Source organism: Hyla sarda, chromosome 4, assembly GCF_029499605.1.
Source record: "Hyla sarda isolate aHylSar1 chromosome 4, aHylSar1.hap1, whole genome shotgun sequence".
Lineage (NCBI taxonomy): Eukaryota > Metazoa > Chordata > Amphibia > Anura > Hylidae > Hyla > Hyla sarda.
In genome coordinates this window covers 182,387,258-182,410,574 of record NC_079192.1, presented here as the reverse complement: position 1 = coordinate 182,410,574, position 23,317 = coordinate 182,387,258, and the positions used below count along the sequence as shown (strand labels likewise).

The window sequence follows — 23,317 nt, the reverse complement described above, 5'->3', positions numbered from 1 at the left end:
TTGGATTTCTGCAGTGATTATGTCATCCAGGAGAAAGTTGCTCGACTGCAAAAGAGGGAACTGGAAGGATTTGGCTTTGTTTTAAGAGGAGCAAAAGGTAAGTTCGTGTGATATAATTCTGTTTATTCCAACTTTTACAACAGTTATTTATTTATAGTATGATATGGGAGTGATTCATAGTAAGATAGTTGAGGTAAGGTCCAGAGGTAGAGAAATCATTTCTTCTTACTATCTTTAGAACCAATCTCCAAGGTGGTCGTATTATACTAGAATTCCTATAATTGACACATTATGGGAGGAATATACTAAAACTGTTATTATTTTGTTCAGATCTGCAGTTTTGGCGCAGACACTTTGTAAATGTGCTTGCGTTAGTTATGCCTATGTGCTCAAAATTTGTTCAAGTGCAAAATTAGTTGTCCATGCATCAAAAACCTGGCGCACCCTCTGCTTTAGCAGAGGACCCACTGGCAGCAAGCAGATTACACAGTAAACTAGCAATCTATAAAGCATTGCTGGTTTACAATGTGTTTTGCATAGGCACAGATTCCCTCAGTGCCTGACCCAAGCAATTTGAAAGTATCCCATCTTCTTTTTCCATGGATTTTTTGGTACACTGAGATTGTAAATATTTTTTCATTTGTAGTGCACCAAAAGTTCGGAAAAATAAATATTTTGGTTGGTATTTGGTCTTCATTTCTGGCCTTGTCTGGTCACTATTATTGCCAAAACCAGGATGGATGCCACTGTATGACTATAGTTTACTTTGGCATCTATACTATGGCAAGAAGGCAGAAGCGGCACTCCAAGGATGGGTGAAAAAAAGGTGGATATTTATTCACAGATCTGTATATAAGGATATTTGTATACAGATGTGTGAATAAATATCCATGTTTTTTTCACCTATCCTTAAAGTGCCGCTTCTGCCTTTTGCTACATTGATTTTGGGACTGGAGCTGAGCACCCATACAGATCAAGAATCTTGGCTATTAGCCTCTCCACGGTGCTTCTCCATTTTGGATTTTTTGTATACTATGGCAAGTATACATCACAATATTCTCCAAAAGTATACCTTTGATGGACTGTAAAATTCAGTATGAAAAGAGCCTTACAATGAAATTAATTTGCTGTTATCTTTTATGTGAATCATGTATGATGCTCCTATTTATAAATAGGAGGTGAGGTAATTTTACAGTTGTCAGGATGGCAGAATATTGCTGTGACAGTGTGGTGAGTGTACATGTGACCATAGAATTCTTAGAGTCAGTATGCCGTCATTTTGCAATGATCACATGTTGATTGATGCTGTCCCAGCCTAACTGCAGGAATACCAACCAGTGTTAAAGGGGTATTCCTGGAAAAAACTTTTATATATATATATATATATATATATATATATATATATATATATATATATATCAACTGGCTCCAGAAAGTTAAACAGATTTGTAAATTACTTCTATTAAAAAATCTTAATCCTTCCAATAATTATCAGCTGCTGAAGTTGAGTTGTTCTTTTCTGTCTGGCAACAGTGCTATCTGCTGACATCTCTGCTTGTCTCGGGAACTGCACAGAGTAGAATAGGTTTGCTATGGGGATTTGCTTCTACTCTGGAAAGTTCCCGAGATACGTGTCATCAGAGAGCACTTAGACAGAAAAGAACTACTCAACTTCAGCAGCTCATAAGTACTGAAAGGATTTAGAATTTTTTATAGAAGTAATTTTCAAATCTATTTAACTTTCTGGAGCCAGTTGATATATGAAAAAAAGTTTTTTCCTGGATAACCCCTTTAAGTTCATGGATATGCTGCTTTAGCATATCTGCAACCTGTGCAGCAGATAAGTAGGTCAAGGAGACCAGTACCACACTAAAAACTGGTAGAAACTTTGAAATGCCTATTATGCTGGGTTCACACATTATAGTTTTTTGTATGTCTGTTTCATGCCTGGTTTTAGCTACAAATATTGACCAACATGAGGATCACATATTAAAACTATGTATGAGCCAAGCCTTAGGGAATCTTTGTTTTAGCCCACAAAGAAATGGTGATGTGGGTGATGATATACATTCCGCTAATATATACAGTGCATTGGGAAAGTTTTCAGACCCATTTATTTTTTTCAAATTTAGTTATGTTGCGGCCTTGTGCTACAATAAAAAAATCCTCCATCATTCTGCACTAAATACCCCATAATGATAAAATGAAAACCGAATGGTAGAAAGCTTTGTATAAACTAAAACTTTGAACTTAGTACTGGTAGTTGAAGCACCTACGGCAGCAATTAAAGCCTTCAGTCATCTTGTGTATGATGCCACAATGTTTGCACACCTTTAGGTATTTTCTGCCTTTCTTTTCTGGAGATCCTCCCAGGCTCTGTCTGGTTGGATGGGGACCATCAGTGGACAGCCATTTTAAGGTCCCTCTAGAGATGTTCAACTAGGTTCAAGTCATGGCTCTGGCTGGGTCCCCTTCAGTCCAGAGCACTCTGGATGAGATTGCCATTAATAATATCTCTGTATTTTACCATTAAGTCCAGATTAGTTTTGGTCTGCAGTGATGGTTAACCTTCTGGAAGTTTTCCCATCTGCAGACAAGATCTTTGGAGCTCATCCAGAGTGACCATTGGGTTTTTGGTCACCTCTCTTATTTGGGGATGCAACCAGCTCTAGTAAGATTCCTGGTTGTTACAAACATTGCATTTAAAAATTACCTTTCTCCAGATCTTGGCCTCCACAAAATTCTGTCTCTGGGCTCTACAGGCAGTTCTTTCCATCTCATGACTTGGTTTTTGTTCCGATATACATTGTCAGCTCTGAGGCCTTATGTTCAATCAACTGAATTTATCCCAACCAGACTCCAATCAAGGTGTAGAAACATCTCAGAGATGATGAAGAGAAATAAGAGGCCCCAGAGCTAAATTTCTCATGTCTTAGTAAAGGGTCTGAATACTTATGTCCATTTGAAATTTTAGTTTTACTTTTTAAGTAAGTTTGCAAGTATTTCTACAATTCTGTTTTAACTTTGTCAAAATAAGGTATCAAGTGTAAAAGGATGAGAGATATTATATTAGCCGTTATGATCCGTTAATGCCGTTATGAATAACGGACGTTATTTTGTGACGGGAGAAAAACGTTACATGCACTCATTTTGTCCCATAACGACTGTATGGGATTTTGTAACGGCCGTTTAAGGGTTACCTTAATGGAACATTTTAACTGGTCTTTAAAATGGAGAAATGATATAGTTTGAAAGCAGCCTTAGTCAAAATATTGACTCTGAATGAAACATCATAAACTGTAAGGACAGCTGTATAGTGACTCCACACAGTGAAATCCAGCTAATGAAAGTAACCCTTTAAGTTGTTATGTACTCTAAGGCTAGGTTCACATTGACGTTGTAGTTGTTTACTTAAAGGGGTACTCCGGCCCTAGACATCTTATCCCCTATCCAAAGGATAGGGGATAAAATGTCTGATCACGGGAGTCCCGCCACTGGGGACCCCCGCGATCTCTTCTGCACCCACTTGTCGAAGATCGCTCCGTGTCTGTTGACTCACCATACAGGGTCCAGAGTATTGTGATGTCATTGATCCGCCCCCTCGTGACATTGCATCCCGCCCCCACAATGCAAGTCTATGGGAGGGCCCGTGGCAGCCTATCCTTAGCCCCTATCCTTTGGGTAGGGGTTAAGATGTCTAGGGCCGGCATACCCCTTTAAGACCACATATATCCAATACATAAATGGAAGATATTGAGGACCATAGCCCCCAAGGTTGATATTGCACTTACGCGTTAATAGATTAAAGCTCTGCTAGTCACTGTTATTTCAATATTTAATGGATAGACTTCTCCATACCATAGCACTTTGGTCAATGAGGATGCATGGGATATATTCTCGCTTATGCAATAGTCAACAAACGCCGTATCAGTATGTACATAGAGCTGATCGTACAGCGGGTAGGGAATCGGGAGGGAGCTCAGTCAATGCGCTACAAGCCTTGCTTTAATTTGCGTATTTCGGCAACCACTTTGTATGCGTGTCAAATGCCGCTGGCTAGAGGAAACACATGTTTTAGTAGAGGGAAACTATTAAACTCTGTGTTGATGTATTACTAAATTATACACATAGTGTAATTTCGTACTTAATTAACATGGACCAATTAAGTTTAATCTAGAGCCTGAGAAAACCTACTTTATTATTTACATATATGTATATTAGAGGGAAACCAATAAAAACTGGCAACTACTTGTACAATAAATTGCAACGGGAAGACTATGAATGGTAATTAAAGGTCACCATGTTATGGAGGTGTAAGAACTGTATACCCATAGCAGTAAATATCAGGGGTTGAAAAAGCCTCCAGAATTAAATTTCTAATACCTAGTACCCAGTGCAGTGGGGGGAAGAAAAGGGACATAGCTAATTTATTAGAAATTTTACTCTGGAGGCATAAGAGGAACACAGAAATGCCTATTAAGTGCACAGTCGCCATCAGAGCCCTGCACGCCATGCTGCACTAAGCGCTATGGTAAATGAAAAGCAATCACTGCCAAAGCAATTCCTGATGAACGGACAGTGAGAAACGCGTTGAATCGTATGTATATAATCTTTTAATAAGACCATGCGAGGGATGAAGCAAGCCCGGGACAACAGTTTTTTCTTTGCACTATGCTGAATATGCACAAAAAGTTTGGTTGTACTGTGTGCACATGCACATTGAAACCTTGCACCTTATAGGATAAATGCAAAATCAATGCCACTCTAAGCAATGAACTATGTGAATACAAGTAGTGGATCTTGAAATGGTCATTAATTGCTGATGCACATAGGGACTTTTGGACTCTGCACTTTATTGATATTCATGGCATGCTTTCCATAGTGACAAACATTGGACTAATGAATGACCTAAAATCTAGTATATCAGTCTACGAATAATCTACCAACCCTGAATATAAGCACAACATCAGGTGGATCTTGAAATGGTCATTAATTACTGCTGCACATAGGCACTTTTGGACTCTGCACTTTATTGATATTCATGGCATGCTTTCCCTAGTGACAAACATTGGACGAATGTATAGTGTGGACTGATGAATGACCTAAAATCTAGTATATAAATCTGTGAATAATCTACCAACCCTGAATATGAGCACAACACCAGGATGTGTGAGAGACCTGTTATCATTACCATATGAGAGACTCATTTCCATAGTGTTACAAGCGACTATTGCATAAGCGGGAATATAGCCCATGCATCCTCAGTGACCAAAGTGCTATGGTATGTAGAAGTCTATCCACTAAATATTGAAATAACAGTGACCAGGAGAGTAACATAGTTCATAAGGTCGAAAAAAGACCAGAGTCCATCAAGTTCAACCTATAACCCGAATGAGTCCCTACTAAGTTGATATAGATCTAGAATCCATAACCTGTAATGTTATTATTCTCCAAAAATGCATCCAGACCCCTTTTAAATTCTTTTACAGAGTTCCCCATGACCACCTCCTCTGGCAGAGAGTTCCATAGTCTCACTGCTCTTACAGTAAAGAACCCCCGTCTGTGCTGGTGTAGAACCTTCTTTCCTCAAGACGTAGACGATGCCCCCTTGTTATAGATACAGTCCTGGGTATAAATAGATCATGGGAGAGATCTCTGTACTGCCCCCTGATATATTTATACATAGTTATTAGGTCTACCCTAAGCCTTCTTTTTTCTAAACTAAATAACCCTAATTCTGATAATCTTTCTGGGTACTGTAGTCCTCCCATTCCCCGTAATACTCTGATTGCCCGTCTTTGAACCCTCTCCAGCTCCACTATATCTTTCTTGTACACTGGTGCCCAGTACTGTACACAGTATTCTATGTGTGGTCTGACTAGTGATTTGTACAGCGGTAGAATTATTTCCTTGTCGTGGGCATCTATGCCCCTATTGATGCACCCCATGATTTTATTAGCCTTGGCTGCAGCTGCCCGACACTGGTCACTACAGCTAAATTTACTGTTAATTAAGACTCCCAAGTTCTTTTCCACGTCAGTCGTCCCAAGTGTTCTCCCATTTAATACATAATCCAAGCCCGGACTTTTCTTCCCCATGTGCATAACCTTACATTTATCAGTGTTGACCCTCATGTGCCACTTCCCAGCCCAAACCTCCAACCTATCCAGATACATTTGTAACAGTGCACTGTCCTCTAGAGCTTTAATCTATTAACTATGTAAGTGCAATATTAACCTGGGGACTATGGTCCTCCATATCTACCATTTATTTATCTGATATATGTAGTCTTAAGTAAATAATTATGACTGAATATATCTATATGTAATTTTGTGGCCTATATATAAAATGGTGGCCGTTTTTAGCTTATATAGTTAAAGGGGTACTCCGGTGAAAACCTTTTTTCTTTTAAATCAACTGGTGGCAGAAAGTTAAACATATTTGTAAATTATGAATTCGGGTAGAAAACAGACATGGCGCACATCTACAATCTTGTATAATGATCTGATTGTTTCTCAGCATAATATCAAAAACTAACAGGTTGTTAGTATACATTTTTGATCAAAAAGTACAAGCCCACTCGCCAAGTCAAGGCCGCCTATTCAGAGTGGGTCCCTAACATCCCTAGCATAAAATGGCGCAGCACTGGGCGGCGACCACCACCGCCGCGACACCAGTGCACACGGGGGGGGGGGGGGAACGACACACTGGCAGAACGGCCCCAATGCCACTCAAACCAGTCTATCGGCCGCACCCGCCCGCAGACACAGCGCCACGACAGCAACGGACGCCGCCCAGCACCACACCAGTGTGAACAAGGTGTAATGGCTCACTTACCATGCTCTCCCAGTCAGACTGGGAGGCTGCTAGGAATGAAATGGCCCTTGTGTAGCTAATTACTACCTATATAGGGTTGGGCTGAGGGGGTGGGGAAGAGTGCAGCACATGTTCAAACAAAAAAAAGGAGGGGATAGAAAACACAGTGTGAATTCGGGTAGAAAACAGACATTGCGCACATCTACAATCTTGTATAATGATCTGATTGCTTCTCAGCATAATATCAAAAACTAACAGGTTGTTAGTATACATTTTTGATCAAAAAGTACAAGCCCACTCGCCACGTCAAGGCCACCTATTCAGAGTGGGTCCCTAACGTCCCTAGCATAAAATGGCGCAGCACTGGGCGGCGACCACCACCGCCGCGACACCAGTGCCCACGGGTGGGGGGGGGGGGGAAACGACCCACTGGCAGAGCGGCCCCAATGCTACTCAAACCAGTCTATGGGCCGCACCCACCCGCAGACACAGCGTCACGGCAGCAACAGACGCCACCCAGCACCACACCAGTGTGAACAAGGTGTAATGGCTCACTTACCATGTTCCCCCAGTCAGACTGGGAGGCTGCTAGGAATGAAATGGCCCTTGTGTAGCTAATTACTACCTATATAGGGTTGGGCTGAGGGGGTGGGGAAGAGTGCAGCACATGTTCAAACAAAAAAAAGGAGGGGATAGAAATCACAGTGTGAATTCGGGTAGAAAACAGACATGGTACACATCTACAATCTTGTATAATGATCTGATTGCTTCTCAGCATAATATCAAAAACTAACAGGTTGTTAGTATACATTTTTGATCAAAAAGTACAAGCCCACTCGCCACGTCAAGGCCACCTATTCAGAGTGGGTCCCTAACGTCCCTAGCATAAAATGGCGCAGCACTGGGCGGCGACCACCACCGCCGCGACACCAGTGCCCACGGGGGGGGGGGAAACGACCCACTGGCAGAGCGGCCCCAATGCCACTCAAACCAGTCTATGGGCCGCACCCACCCGCAGACACAGCGCCACGGCAGCAACGGATGCCACCCAGCACCACACCAGTGTGAACAAGGTGTAATGGCTCACTTACCATGTTCCCCCAGTCAGACTGGGAGGCTGCTAGGAATGAAATGGCCCTTGTGTAGCTAATTACTACCTATATAGGGTTGGGCTGAGGGGGTGGGGAAGAGTGCAGCACATGTTCAAACAAAAAAAAGGAGGGGATAGAAATCACAGTGGGAATTCGGGTAGAAAACAGACATGGCGCACATCTGCAATCTTGTATAATGATCTCATTGCTTCTCAGCATAATATCAAAAACTAACAGGTTGTTACTATACATACATACCACCGCGACACCAGTGCCCACGGGGGGGGGGGGGGGGGGGAAACGACCCACTGGCAGAGCGGCCCCAATGCCACTCAAACCAGTCTATGGGCCGCACCCGCCCGCAGACACGGCGCCACGGCAGCAACGGACGCCGCCCAGCAACACACCAGTGTGAACAAGGTGTAATGGCTCACTTACATATTTGTAAATTACTTCTATTAAAAAAATCTTAATCCTTCCTGTACTTATTAGCTGCTGAATACTACAGAGGAAATTCTTTTCTTTTTGGAATGCTCTCTGATGACATCACGAGCACAGTTCTCTCTGCTGACGTTATTATAATAATAATAATAACACTAGCCACCATGCTGCCCGTAGCATACATCTGCTATGCATGGTTGCTAAAATGGACAGAGATGTCAGCAGAGAGCACTGTGCTCGTGATGTCATCAGTGTTCCAAAAAGAATGGAATTTCCTCTGTAGCATTCAGTAGCTAATAAGTACTGGAAGGATTAAGATTTTTTAATAGAAGTAATTTACAAATATGTTTAACTTTCTGCCACCAGTTGATTTAAAAGAAAAAAGGTTTTCACCGGAGTACCCCTTTAAGTGCACACATATCCTCTTGTTTATATTTTAATACAGAATAATAATAAAGTTAAATTTTAAGTCCCTTATCCCTATTTAGTGCATTCTATTATTTTTAAGGAGACAAAATATATTTGAATAATTTTTTGTGTTAACTAACAAACACTGCAACTTCACATTAATGTCAGCTGTGAGCTGTTTTTTCTTGAGCAGAATGGAACCTGAAACGGGTCGGAACACTACGGACACTGCCGTGTCACTTGAATGGGGTCCATCAGGGATCCGGTAGTTTAGCGGAGAAAAAAAATAGTGCATGTATTATTTTTTTCTCCGGTAAACTCATGTTGTTCTGACAGAATTGCCAGCGGAACTCCGAATAGCAAGTATTGTTATGCCCAGCTTAAACAACACCCCACAAAACAATTTAGTGAAGAACTGATCACGATCCTAAATATGGCACTGTCAGCAAAACTGATAGATAAAACTGAATACGAATATTTGAAGCCTGAGTCCCCGAAAGTGTCCTGTTTCAGCAAGTCCTTAGGGCTTGCTGGTACATAGATGAAATGCAAGCTTAGGAAATGTGCATAGGATTACCTACCTCCATGCAGGATCAGAACGAGGTGTGGAACGCTACCTCCTGATCACGTGTTGAAGCACCTGTAGTCATGTGGCCCGCGCGATACCTGGCCGGCGGTGCAGCAATAGAGTCACACCTTTGTGACGACGTCTGCTTCGCTGATTGGACCTGCGGATCATGTGGCAGGGAGCTATTAATTATATAGCGAGGACAGGTATGTTGTTGCAGTACGGCCTCCAAACTCTACATTAGGTCCCTTATTATATAAGCTATTGAAACATGTTGGTCACGCCTGAGAGATGGAGCCATCATCATGGAAGCACCTACCTCATATGGTCGCACATGATCACACCAAGAAGATAAGCTAAGTGTGACCTAAGCATATATAGACACATTGGGGGATATTTATCAAAGGATTTAGACTGGTTTTTCCTGACTTAATTTGTCGCACAGAAAGTCGCAGTCTAAATATGTGCGACTTTTTAGCGACTTTTGCTCTAGAGGATTTTTAGAACATGATGTATTCTAGTCTATTTTGCATTGGTGCTGAATTTATCAAAAGCGACTTTAATACAGCGTTTTAATACAGTCTAAAGCATAGATCCCGAAGTCTGTGCGCAGAATTTATCAAGAGCCGTGCGACTTTTGATAAATGAGGCGCACAATAGACCGACCTAACCCTCCGTAGTTTAGTCTATATTGATGCAGGACATAGATAACTTTGATAAATCTCCCCCAAACGCAAGATCAGTGTGAATTATGCCCTGAGGATATGCTATGCTATGCACAGACTGTGAACTTATCTCAGAGTATATACTGTAGTCATTGAAAGCATTAACAGAGCAGCAGTGTGAATTACGTCTTGAGTGGGTGAATAATAATAAAAATACATAACATCACCTTAGAATTGGAAACGCTATGTTATTGTAAATCGTGTTCGACATATATACGCTGTGGTCATCTTATTTAAATGCAGTATAAGTGTGTATTATGCTCTGAGTACATGCTACGCTAAGCACAGACTGTGCCGGTAATATATGCTGTGGTCATTGTAATAACTAACGCATCGGTAGTGTGGATTGTTGGATTGTGCTTGGAATCTGTGAATGGAACTACCTAGCATGAGTAATCAATAGAAAACGCTATATCAGTGTGAATTGTATCCAAGCATCATCATCTATAGTAAATGGCACTTGAAGATATATACTTGATGTATTTACAGTAGGACTATTACAGCGCATCCTGTGCGAATGCTGTTTCGCCAACTGTAGAAAATCTTCTCCATAGGGATGAATCCGGATATTACACAACAGTAACGGATCCCCAAGCTAAGTGGTGATGCTTAAGGTGTGAACTTGTGCTGAGCCTTACATATTCTTTAAGGGAAGCATCCGTAGACTTTGGTATCCTAAGATGGACGCACTGCTATACATGAAGGACAGCAATCTGATGGCGACCTAATCGGAATATTTTTAATTGTTTTTTGCAGTTTTTTCTTTTTTCACACATTGTTGCTAATTTTATACTAGCATAATAAAAGCTAAGTTTTAAAGGTTCCCTGTACAGTCACTATTTTTCTATTACTTTTCTGGGAGACCTAATTTACCTATCTAGAAATATCAGTGCTCTGTATATAGGATGTATGGCAGAAATAGCAGGATAGAACCATAAGAGTTTATACTTGCTTGCATTTTATAAGTGCTGTTAATACAGATGTTTACAATATACTATGGGATGTTTGTATTTATTTAATAACTTATTGTTAAAATAAATCTTCTTGTAGCAGAGACACCGATTGAGGAGTTTACACCTACACCAGCTTTCCCTGCTTTGCAATATCTGGAGTCTGTGGATGTCGATGGCGTAGCATGGAGAGCAGGTCTTAGGACAGGAGACTTCTTGATTGAGGTGTGGAATCAGCATGTTGTCACATATTTAAAGGCCATATACACATGTGAAGACTTTGCCTTTGGCTTCAATGTCTTGAAATGTAGCATTACAGACACATACACAGACATATTTTTAGTATTCCTAGATATATACCTTGTTCCAAATTATTATGCAAGTGATATTTTTCTCATTTACCTAAATAATTGATGTAAATAACAGTCAGCATAATTATCATGTTATCAACTATTAAAGGGTACCTCTCATCAAATAAACTTTTGATATATTTTAGATTAATGAATGTTGAATAACTTTCCAATAGCATGTTAATGAAAAATATGCTTCTTTCTATTGTATTTTTCCCGATCAGTCCTGGCAGCAAGCATTTCTGACTCATGCTGGAGTCCTAAACACTCAGAGCTGCCAGCCTGCTTTGTTCACAGCCAAACAGGCTGTGAACAAAGCAGGCTGACAGCTCTGAGTGTTCTCCTTTGTGAACAAAGCAGACTGGCAGCTCGTAGTGTTTAGGACTCCAGCATGAGTTTGAAATGCTTGCTGCCAGGACTGGTAGGGAGACCCCTAGTGGTCATTTCTTCAAAGTGGAAAATTAAATAGAAAGAAGCATATTTTTTAATAACATGCAATTGTAAAGTTATTCTGCATACATTAATCTATAATATATCAAAAGTTTTTTTTGATGAGATGTACCTTTAAGAGTACAATTCAAATTTTATTGAACAAACCTAATGAGAACAGTATTTTTTTTTAAACATAAAAAACTTACAATGCACTGTTCCAAATTATTACACACAGTAAGTTTCAAAACACTTCATAGGTTGTAAAGAACTGAAAATTGTCATTTGTTGTGTTTGCAGCATATTTACTCCAATCAAAATCTATTTCAATCAAACTTTTAACATTTTAACTTTTTAAACATTCTAACAGGTCACGTTACATTTTAACATAGGACCCCTTATTTCATAGCAGCTTCACAAGTCTTGCATCCATTGAACTTGTGAGTTTTTGGACAGTTTCTGTCTGAATTTGTTTGCAAGATGTCAGAATAGCCTCCCAGAGCTGCTGTTTGGATATAAACTGCTCCAACCCTCATAGATCTTTTGCTTGAGGATGCACCAAAGGTTCTCAATAGGATTGAGGTCAGGGGTGGATGGAGGCCACACCATCACTTTCTCTCCTTTTAAAGGGGTACTCCGGTGCTTTGCACATCTTATCCCCTATCCAGTGGCGGGACTCCCGCGATCATGCACGCGGCACCCCGTTTGTAATCAGTCCCCGGAGCGTGTTCGCTCCGGTTCTGATTACGGTCGACCGCAGAGCCGGCGGCGTGTGACGTCATGCCCCCGTCCCGTGTGACGTCACGCTCCGCCCCTCAATGCAAGCCTACGGGAGGGGGCGTGATAACTATCACGCCCCCTCCCGTAGGCTTCCATTGAGGGGCGGAGCATGACGTCACACGGGGGGGGGGCGGGGGCGTGACGTCACACGCCGCCGGTCCTGCAGTCGACCTTAATTAGACCCGGAGCGAACACGCTTCGGGGACTGATTACAAACGGGGTGCCGCGTGCATGATCGCGGGCGTCCCCAGCTGCAGGACTCCGGCGATCAGGCATCTTATCCCCTATCCTTTGGATAGGGGATAAGATGTGTAAGCACCGGAGTACCCCTTTAACCCCAGAGCAGCCATTGATGCAAAGGTATTCTTTGCAGCATGAGATGGTGCATTGTTATGCATGAAGATGATTTTATTACGAAAAGCATAGTTCTTCCTTCTGTACCAGGGAAGAAAGTGGTCAGCCAGAAAACTCCACATACTTTGCAGAGGTCATCTTCACACCTTCGGGGACCCTAAAGGGACCGACCAGCTCTCTTCCCATGATTCCAGCCCAAAACATGATTCCTCCACCTCCTTGCTGGCGTTGCAGCCTTGTTGGAACAAGGTGGCCGTCCACCAACCATCCACTACTCCATCCATCTGGACCACCCAGGGTTGCACGGCACTCATCAGTGAACAGGACTGTTTTAAAATTTGTCTCTATGTATTTTTCTGCCCAATGCAGCAGTTTCTGCTTGTAAGCATTAGTTAGTGGTGGCCAAATAGAAGGTTTATGCACAGTTGAAAGACTCTGGAGGACTCTACATGTTGACTCCAGAGGCACCAGCAGCTTCAAAAATCTGTTTGCTGCTATGTAATGGTATTTTAGCAGCTGCTCTCTTGATCCGATGCATGGATCTGGCAGAAATCTTCCTCAATGTGCCTTTTTCTGCACAAACCCCTTTGTGCTCTGAATCAGCCACAAATCTCTTAATAGTGTGATGATCACGCTTAAAGGAAATCGGTCATCAGTATCACCCGCACTAACCTGTCATACAGGCTTGTAGTGCAGGTGATACTGATCAAAATGATACTTACAATGTCCTGAATGGCCCAGCCGTTGCGGCTTTATGGTTGTTTTTCTTTTTATATAAATGAGTTCCCTCGGCACTGGCGGAGTTAGAACCAGAGCTTCGGGCACCCCACGTGATATTCTGCCAGGCGGGTGACCGGCTGCTCAATATGCATGGCCTCCCTCCCTGCTCTACCGGCAGGTTTTCACCCCGGCGGCGCATGCGCCATGGCGAAAACCTGCCGTGAGGGCAGGGAGGGAGGCCACGCATATTCATGAGCTGGGCGGAGTGCCTGCCCAACAGAAGATCACTTGGGGTGCTCGGAGCTCCGGTCCTAACTCTGCCGTGCCCGAGGCGCCTCATTTACATAAAGAGAAAAATAACGATAACGGCGCAATGGCTGGGCCATTCAGGACGTTGTAAGTATCATTTTGATCAGTAGCACCCACACTACAAGCCTGTATGACAGGTTAGTGCGTGTGATACTGATGACAGATTTCCTTTAAGTTTTCGTGAAATATCTAATGTTTTCATACCTTGTCCAAGGCATTGAACTATTTCACTCTTAGAGAGATCCTTTTATTTCCCCATATTGCCTGATTATGGTGCTCTGCTTAATGTGGAACACCCACCTTTACTAGTTTTTCTTTGTGACACTTAAATAGAATTTGCATAGTAATTTGGAACAGGGTGTATATATAATATGGGTGTCTACTGCAACTTGTGAATTTACTTTAATAAAGTTCATACTGGATCTATAAATATAGAAGTGCAAAGCAAAATTAATGAGTTTCAACATTTTCTACAGACTGCTGGTAAAATGAGAGATGGAATTATATAGTTTGCTGTAGTCAATATCTCCATCTTTTCTTTTCACTTACACTTTGATTGGGATTTTCTCATCATTAAGTTATCTCCTATCCACAGAAAAGGGGATAACTATTGTGAGGGTCCAACTCCTGGGACCCCCACTGATCCCAAGAATTAAAAACAAGTGTTGTCTGAATTAATAAAATGGTAGCGCATGCAAGGCTAACACTTCATTCGTTTGGTGCTCCTGAAGATAGAGTGTAACAAAATGATCCAACTACTGGGACCCTGCTGATCATGAGAATGGAAAATAATAGCCCTCTCTGGCCGCCTGTGGATAGAGGATAACTTGAAGATGAGAATACCCCTTTAAGATCAATGCAAAAGTAATGAAATGCTGAAATTATACAGAAATGTTATTTACAGATTTGTGTGTGCTTCCTTAGGATGCTTGTGTCCTAAGGCAACATGATATTTTTGGAATATTCGATACATAAACCAGCTAAAATCTCTTAAACTGCAGTCTTTAGCCAAAATGTTCTTACCTGCTTCTCTTTAGCATTCTACCTTCTCCCTTTAAATTTCTTCTATCTAGTTTTCCTTAATTTCTTCCACATTTGTTTCCTTCAGGTGAATGGAGTAAATGTCGTGAAGGTTGGTCATAAACAAGTGGTATCATTGATTCGCCAAGGGGGTGCTCATCTAACCATGAAGGTTGTATCTGTGAGCCGCAAACCTGAGACTGAGGAGGCCATGCGCAGGAGGGGTAAGAACATATACACTATGTACATACATGATGCTAGAGTGTATGTAATGTTAGTAGGCAGAAAAAATATGATTATGCTGTCTTTCTATGAAAAGCTGTTACTTGCAGTTCTTCACTATGCATTTTGTTATGCTGCAAGGAAGGTTTTTAACCACCACATTGACCACTACACCCCAATATTGACCACTACCCCCCAATGAGTCTTTACCAGTACCTGACAGTAAAACCTATTCTTTCCACAATAATCCATGCATAGCTATGCAGTTCCCCAGGATCATTTTGGCCCCAAGGATCACTTGAGCATATTCTACCTTCATAACCAAAAAATTTTAAAATTCCTACCAGGTAAAGGATATGCAGTGACAGATTAGAGGATGTCCAATAATAGTTCTAAAACAGTTTATTATACAATAAATTATGCTCACTGTGATGTTTCTTCAGGGCTCTTGCATCAGACTTACCACAAATTAATCACATAAAATGAGGTAAAAGGCTCAAATAATAATTCCCCAATTGGCAAGCTAGGTAAGTGTTGGTTAATGATATCACTCTAGCAGCGCTGCCTATGTACAGAAGGGGGCTTCTCCGCACTGGACCCACGTGAAAAAGTAGTTCGAATAGCCGAATAGTTATCAGATACTAGAGATGGCTCGGACTGCGCCATACCGTATTGAAGACACTCAGCAGGGCTGGTGTAGGACGGACAGATGCGCTCTGCAGTGCTGTAAACCCCGTTAGTTGCTTACTCTACCCTGACGGCGCAGGGATGATAAATTGGAAGTCCGGAGTGGGAGGAAGATTAACACTAATTCCCTCTTGCCCGTAATGCCTGGTGTATGGCTGGCGGGGTGTGCTCTGCAGCACTGTACACCCTGTTGGCTGCCCACTTTACCCTGATGGCACAGGGTGAGGCAAGGAACGTCCCAAGTGGGGTGGGAGTTGGCACACAGTTCCTTTTACCGGTACTATCAATGTTGCAGACACGGGAAGGATGTATGCTGGCCAGCGGAGTACAAGAAATTCCGTGAGCGCACGCTCCGTTTATGTACTTGCATTGCGGTTTACAGTAATGTAGATCTACAAGGTTGCCAATGTAGATCTACCAGGAATGACCAGGAATATGGATGGTGGCTATACGCGTTTCGGGGAGCCAGGTCCCCTTTTTCAATAGCTGTTGGTCACAATTGTATATGTGAAATGCCCGGGAAAACTATGGCATTATATAACCCCTGTATCAGTGTGTCAGGTAAGTAACAGGTAAAAGGACTGGATAGGCTAGGGGTATAGTTTACATAAGGAACATATAAAATCATTAGATTATTGGACAAAAGAGAATTATAAAAGAAGACATAAAAAAAAGTATGAGAAGAAGAAAATAAAAATCAGTGTATATAAACAATATAAATGCAAAACATCCAACATATATTATGGATGTCACCCTAAATTACCAACTCTCTACCATTAGATGTAAATGCAGATATTAAAATAGAAATAAAAATTATAATAAAATAAAATGAATAATAATATACCACTACTCTACATGGTATAAACAGATCTATATAAGAAACAGAGCTATACTGATATGGATACATATGCCATACTTTATATAAGTATATTAAACAATTAAAAAGAATATTTGCTAGAGGTTCAAGATTGAACGGTCATATTCTACCTTCGGCTCCAGTACAGCCGAAGACACGTACATTGAATTCTTGAGTTAAATTCTAGTTTGCTAAGATTTTTTTTTAGATTTTTGGGAGATTTAGAGTAGATGTACATGTGCACATTTGGTTGCAGACCTTTCTGCTAGAGTGTTAATTCATTCTTTTTAAGTATATTGTAGTCTTTTTGGTTGTTCATAAATACCTTTCAACTACTCTATTTTATGATTTATTTATTTATTTATTTGTACATTATTGAATCCCGAGCCCTCTCTATAGCTCTTTAATAACCCCATGACATATATGTATTTTATGTGGAGTTAAAGGGTTAAACATGTAACTGTTACTTGAATTAAACTATTCATATGTACAGATATCGGTACTGTATCTACTTTGTAGTTTGTTTTGCTTTGAAAGGAACAGAAATGTGGTACTTTTATTTTGTGGCAAAGACTAGACAGCCAGGTTCAGAATCATTTTAATCATTTGTAATAGGCGCACCATATGTTGAACATTTAACAGGTCCTGCCTTCGAAGTTTTTTAGTTTTTTTTGTTAAAGGGGTTATCCAGCATAAGGTGATTTTAGTACGTACCTGGCAGACAGTAATGGACATGCTTAGGAAGGGTCTGTGCTTGTCTTGGGGCTAAATGGCTTTGTTGTGAGATTACCATAACAATGTGGCTAGCTTTTTGTGAACTATTATTTCCTGTTTGACTTTTCTTTTTTTGACTACAAATCCCACAATTCCATCTTCCTCCCTCCCACACATCAGCCACCCCACCCATTGAAACATAAATGAGCTGCATCCATTCAAATCAGTGTGGTTTTCAATCAGGGTGCCTACAGATGTTGCAGATTGAACTCTCTCCCACCAAGCGATCCCTCCACCCATTGAAGCAGACAGGCTTCCTGTCATCAGCTGACGAGTGAGTCAGGTCTCGGCCTCATTGCAACCTGGGAAAAATCTCAGATGAGACAACAGTCATTTTGTATGCTGGTAAAAATAAATATTGGAGTGAAAATCATATAAGAATTGTGAGAAAACCGTCACACACAGGTACAGACACTATATTATGAACTACACCAACTTTACAGCCCCTGTAGCATAGTCAAATAAAAAAAAAAATCCTGGAATACCCCTTTAAAGCTGAATCATTGCTTCTACAGACCATAGCAGTCTCCAGCTAATGACTGGTAGCTTCAGAAATAAAATCCACATTATTTTTCTACAGTCTGTTAAGAATCTATAGACTCCTTCCTCTCTGGACCAACCCTCGAAAATGTATAGCTGACTGTTGCAGCATTAAAGGAGGCAAATTTATTTTACACTCTGCTTTGGTTTTCTGGCAAAAAAAGAATAAATAAAATTATACATGCCTGTTTTGCCCAAAAATTTGTGCTGTTTTTAATATTTACACTAAAGTCTCCCCCACTTCAACATATTTACTATAATTTATGTGAATTGTATCTGAAAATTGTGCTAACTATTAACTGACTTCACCTTTAGTGTAAAGGCACACAAACAGCCAAAATTGTGCCACATTTATTAAGAATGTTTCCACATGTGGAGCATTTTACATAATAAACTTCAGTTTAAGACTATGTTCACACAAAGTTATTTGGCCATTTTTAGAAGGCGTACAAAAATCGTCCATTCAGTGTTATACAAATTGGTTAAGAACTTGGCAGATTTTTTGACATTTTACAGCTGTTTTCTACAGTACTACTCCTGGTTTTTTTTTACCCACAAACGGCCTCAAATGATGAACATCCTCATTAATTTAACTGCCCTTGGAATTACTGCACACATTGTTACCCCCAAAAAACTTTTAAAAATTGACAATTTACAGCTGTTTTATGGTAGAAAAAAAAATAGGCCATTTTCACAGTGTGTGTGAACATGGCCTATTACCCATATATGAAATCTAGTCATAGTTCATCTGCCCCAATGTCTATTGAGTACAGCCTACTGATTTGTACATCACAGTGCCTGTTGATGGGTTGCAGGCAATCTGTGGGCAGTTTTATATCCCTGCTTGTTGCTGGAGATAATCAGCAAATTATATGTCTAGGAATTGCAAATACTACATATCCTAAATACGTGAAGTTGTTGGAAGATTTACTGTATATTGTTTTTATTTTATTCAGCTTTTTGATATGTTTTACCTCAAAGATAAGTAAGTTTCCTTTCTCTTTTAGATTCCTTTCTCTTTAAAATTTCTTATACAGTACCCATGTATGCTGTACTGTTAAATAAGATACTAGAAATTACTGAATCGGTACTTGAAGTGTGGCACCATTTTCAAGAACTATATGGAAATTGCTTATCTTATTGCTAAGGACAGATGCAACTTCATTTTACGACAGCCTGGAGACAGCTTATGGGCCTCTGACTTCAAGCTGCTGTAAAATCTGCCGCATCTGTAGTTGGGGAGGGTGGGCTACATTTGGAATATTGAAATGTCCAGCAGTTGTGTCGATACTGTTTACAGATTGCTGTGGATGTATATTAGAAAACTAATATGACATCAATTTCAAATAACATTTTTCTTAAAATGACAGCTGAGCACACCACCAGACAATTATCCCCTATACTATGGATGGTGGGACAGCCCTTTTAGTGTGTTCAGGATAAGGGATAACAGTGAGGCACACCTGGATCCCCATATCTTATAAAATTCCTTCAGGCAACCTCTGTGTTTGAAATCGCAGCACTTGATATAGATGAATGATCAAAAAATGAACGGAGGCGGGAAAGCTTATTCGGCATTGCATTTGTATATATCCAGTGCAGTCATTTGTTATTAAATATTCAGCAGCAGCATCTTTTCTCTCTCTGTATCTGCTTGATACAGAATTTGCCAGCAGACCACATGGGACACTTACATTGTGCTCCCCCTTCTTGTTTCAGCCAGAAAAAATACAGGTATTTTTTTGTAGTCTGTCACAAGGAAGATACATTGGGGGGAATATACCAGGTTTTCGTATACCAGTCTAAACTAAACCCTGCCAGAAAGGGATTTTATGGGCGTTAGAGAAACACCTCATGAATAATCCAAGTGCTTCTGAGATTGCCCTGTACAGCAGCCTCAGTAATCCTTCTAGCATGTGTAAATTGTAGTAAACTTGGCGTACTGATGTAACCATGCCCCCTTCAGGCTTTGCGCCAAGCCTGCCCAAGCTTGGTATAGATTGGGCAAAAAGTCACACATTTTTGGGAAAACCAGATGTCTGCCCAAAAATGTGCAACTTTTCCCTGATCTGTGCCTTAAAATAAGATGTATATACTGCACATGGGATAACCATGGGATATTTTTAATCAAGAAGATTACAAAAATATCCCTATGGGTCACACTGGCTTCGGAGATGTTACTGCGCAAGTGCTGGATTTCTGAACTCATTTTAGCTACATCACTGCAGGAGAGGCCTATGAATATTTTTAAGCAGGCGTTGTTACAGAAGCTGGCATGGGGATATAGTGATGCAATTGGGGACAAGTAACTCCCCCTCTGCACCAAAGAAAGTCATTAGCTTATTTATAGTAATGAAAATATTGCAAAAACGGCATATCAGGGGAACATAAGAAAGATAGCATAGTGATCAGCGTCACTAGCGCTATTTACACCAGCAGGTTAGTATGAGCTACCCGACTGACAGATTCCCTTTAAGGGAAAAAGCTGACACAGCGGTAATCCTTCATTCACGTACCATGCTCTGAGATCTGATCTGCCATGTTAATTAATTCTTATGGTTATCTTCTATTATCATAAGGGTGTTAATCTGATTCCTTTCATCTTTAAAGATCAGATGGAGTTCCTTAATCTCATACATTTAATAGAAACGCTGTTTTTACTTTCTGATGTTGAAACATTCTGTGACATTGTTCCTTGGCTAGTTGATGCTGCATATGACTCCAAGTTCTTTCATGTACTTACAATAAATACAGCCGTCAAAGGATAATACGCTCCTCTTTATTTTCCTGCGATAAACAGATTTGACAGATGCATTAACATGCATTTTAAAAGGTATTTCCACACAAATAGGTATATATATAATCTGAATCAGCATTCATGCATAAATATAGCATCAAGGTTGATAAAAAGGAATAAATCTGTATAAATGTTTAAACAGTTTGCGTAGGATTCCTTGCTGGTAGATATGCATCAGGGAAACAACCTTTGCACATTCCCAACTATATGGCTTGTTCCCTTTTGGCCATTAGGTCCCTGTTGTTAAAAGAAGAAATTGCATTACAATCAAATGGGATTAAGTCATATAATCTGAACAGCATGGGAAAGCTACAGTGATCCCTTCACTTACAATGGCCTCAACATATAATAGTTTCAGCATACAATGTTCTTTTCTGGATCATTGTAACTTGAAACCAGACTCAACATACAATTCTATGGACAGCCCAGATCTGCAAAACATGTCATTGGCTGGAAGAACTGTCCAATTAGAATGGGTATTCACTGGTAAAACACCTGTATTACTGAAGCGTATACACTGAATTCCTGTCTGGTAGTGCCTCCCTACAATACAGGGAGGTATTTCATGTTCTGTACTACTGTACTTAAGGGGGTATTCAATGCGGAGCTGCATCTACAATTTCGGAAACCTCCGGGTTTCTGGGACTGGAGAAGTGACGTAACGCCAGGCCCCCATGTGACGTCACGTCACACCCCCACCATTCATGTCTATGGAAGGGGGCGTAACAGCCTTCACGCTCCCTCCCATAGACAGTGCAAGGTGGGATCATTGCAAGGTTTTCATGAGAACCCCTAATTCTATTCTAGTCTATTTAGAAACATTTTTTGGGGGGGACACATTGCTTTGTATTGCGTTTAAAACTAATTTGGAAAACTACATGTAAAAATGTGTGCATTTTTGAAAAGACGTGTATGTGTTTTGCAGTTTTGACCAATGATTATTAGCACTGTCCAAAAAAGCTAAGATGCTAAATGTAATAGCACCTCTCACTGGGAAAGGTTTGGATTACCATGGTGACTTTGTTCAGCCACAACTGGATAGCGCCCCTGAAAACAATTGTCCCAGGTAGTGAACCAAACTGTTAGTACCCCACACAGTAAAAGTACCCTTATTTGTGCTCCGCACATTAAAATAGCCAACTTTAGGACCAATACAATAAGGCCGGGTTCACACTACAGAATTTCCAAGTGGAATTCCGTTTTGAAATTCCGCTTGGAAATTCCAGTGTAGCAGAGTCTCATTGCTAGCAATGGCATTCTCATGAACCGTGCACACTGTGCTGCCGAAATTCTGCCACCAAAAGAATGAACTTGTTCATTCTTCAGGCGGAATCTGCTCCGCAGAAATTACAGTCTATGTCAATGTACATGCGGTCCTAGCGCCAACTGAGTAAGTCGGCGCTAGCCGTACTTGAAAGCTCTGGACAGAATTTTTCAGTCTGGAACTTCAGCTATATACAGGACAGAAGAAGTGATACTGTGCAGTGGCCATATATATAGAATAATGCTGCAAGTCCCATCCCGGCAGAATTCTCAATAATTATAAGGCTGTCACATTGGGTAAATATATGTATGGTTGGTTCGTGACCTGTGGCTGAAATATGGGTACCACATTCTGCCCATACTCTGCAGTATACATTGATGTCTCAGCAAATAGTTATGCTAAAATATACTGGCAGAAGTGCTGTTGGAGGGAACCAGGCAGAGTAAGATGACTATGATGAAAAGCTGAGGGAAAGCAATGCATTCTGAGAATTATAGAACCAATAAGTACAGAACCAAGACACCCAAAACAACTAGATTTTTGGTTGATGTCTGAGTACCCCTCTCCATCACTCCTCTCTTCCTGTGTGCAGTCCTGGGAAAGTGCCATTCTTTAGAATATCAGGAGAGCAGTAAGGTGCAGCCCAGGATGGTACTGGATGCCTGCACAGCAGCAGCAATGTATGGATCATTCTAAACACCATACATTTTAAGGACATGGATAAAAAGGAAAGTAGTGCAGCTGCCAGTGGGCCTGATGCAGGTGCACATATGGTAAAACAGCCCTGCTCAATTCCTTATTATTGGTTTTGAAATCCACAATGCAAACTTAATTGTTCAACCATATAATACAACAGCGATTACTCACATTTTTGTGAAACAAAATTGTCAACAGCGCAGCTGAGGTGAGATGAGTTGATGGAATAGCGAATGATGTGTCTTTTGTAATGAAAGGCAACATTTTATTTTGAAGGGTTTTTTCCTGACTTATACAACAGATGAAGAGGAGTGGATTATAATAAATGAGAAGGGCAGGGGACAGCCAGAGAGCACTTAAAAGGAAAGGGAGGGGAGTAAGTAGGTGTTCCAGGCCTCAGGGGACTTAGGAACCCTCTTTGACATTTCATTATGGAGTGTGAGAGGGACAGCATCAAATGTCGCTTGGCAGCCTGGGCTTCACAAGTAGAGACAGGGACACTGTAGGTAAAGTCCAAGTC

At 40.9% G+C, this 23,317-nt stretch overlaps 1 protein-coding gene across 4 annotated transcripts in view; it reads left to right on the top strand.

Annotated features, from left to right (window-relative positions):
• Positions 1 to 23,317, top strand: part of SHANK3 (SH3 and multiple ankyrin repeat domains 3) — a 502,635-nt gene that overhangs the window by 320,617 nt on the left and 158,701 nt on the right. For all 4 annotated transcript variants that reach the window (XM_056573015.1, XM_056573012.1, XM_056573011.1 and 1 more), the window contains exons 17-19: positions 15 to 97; positions 11,100 to 11,224; positions 15,050 to 15,185. In XM_056573015.1, the coding sequence (XP_056428990.1) occupies positions 15 to 97; positions 11,100 to 11,224; positions 15,050 to 15,185 (344 nt within the window). The remainder of the gene's footprint in view (positions 1 to 14; positions 98 to 11,099; positions 11,225 to 15,049; positions 15,186 to 23,317) is intronic.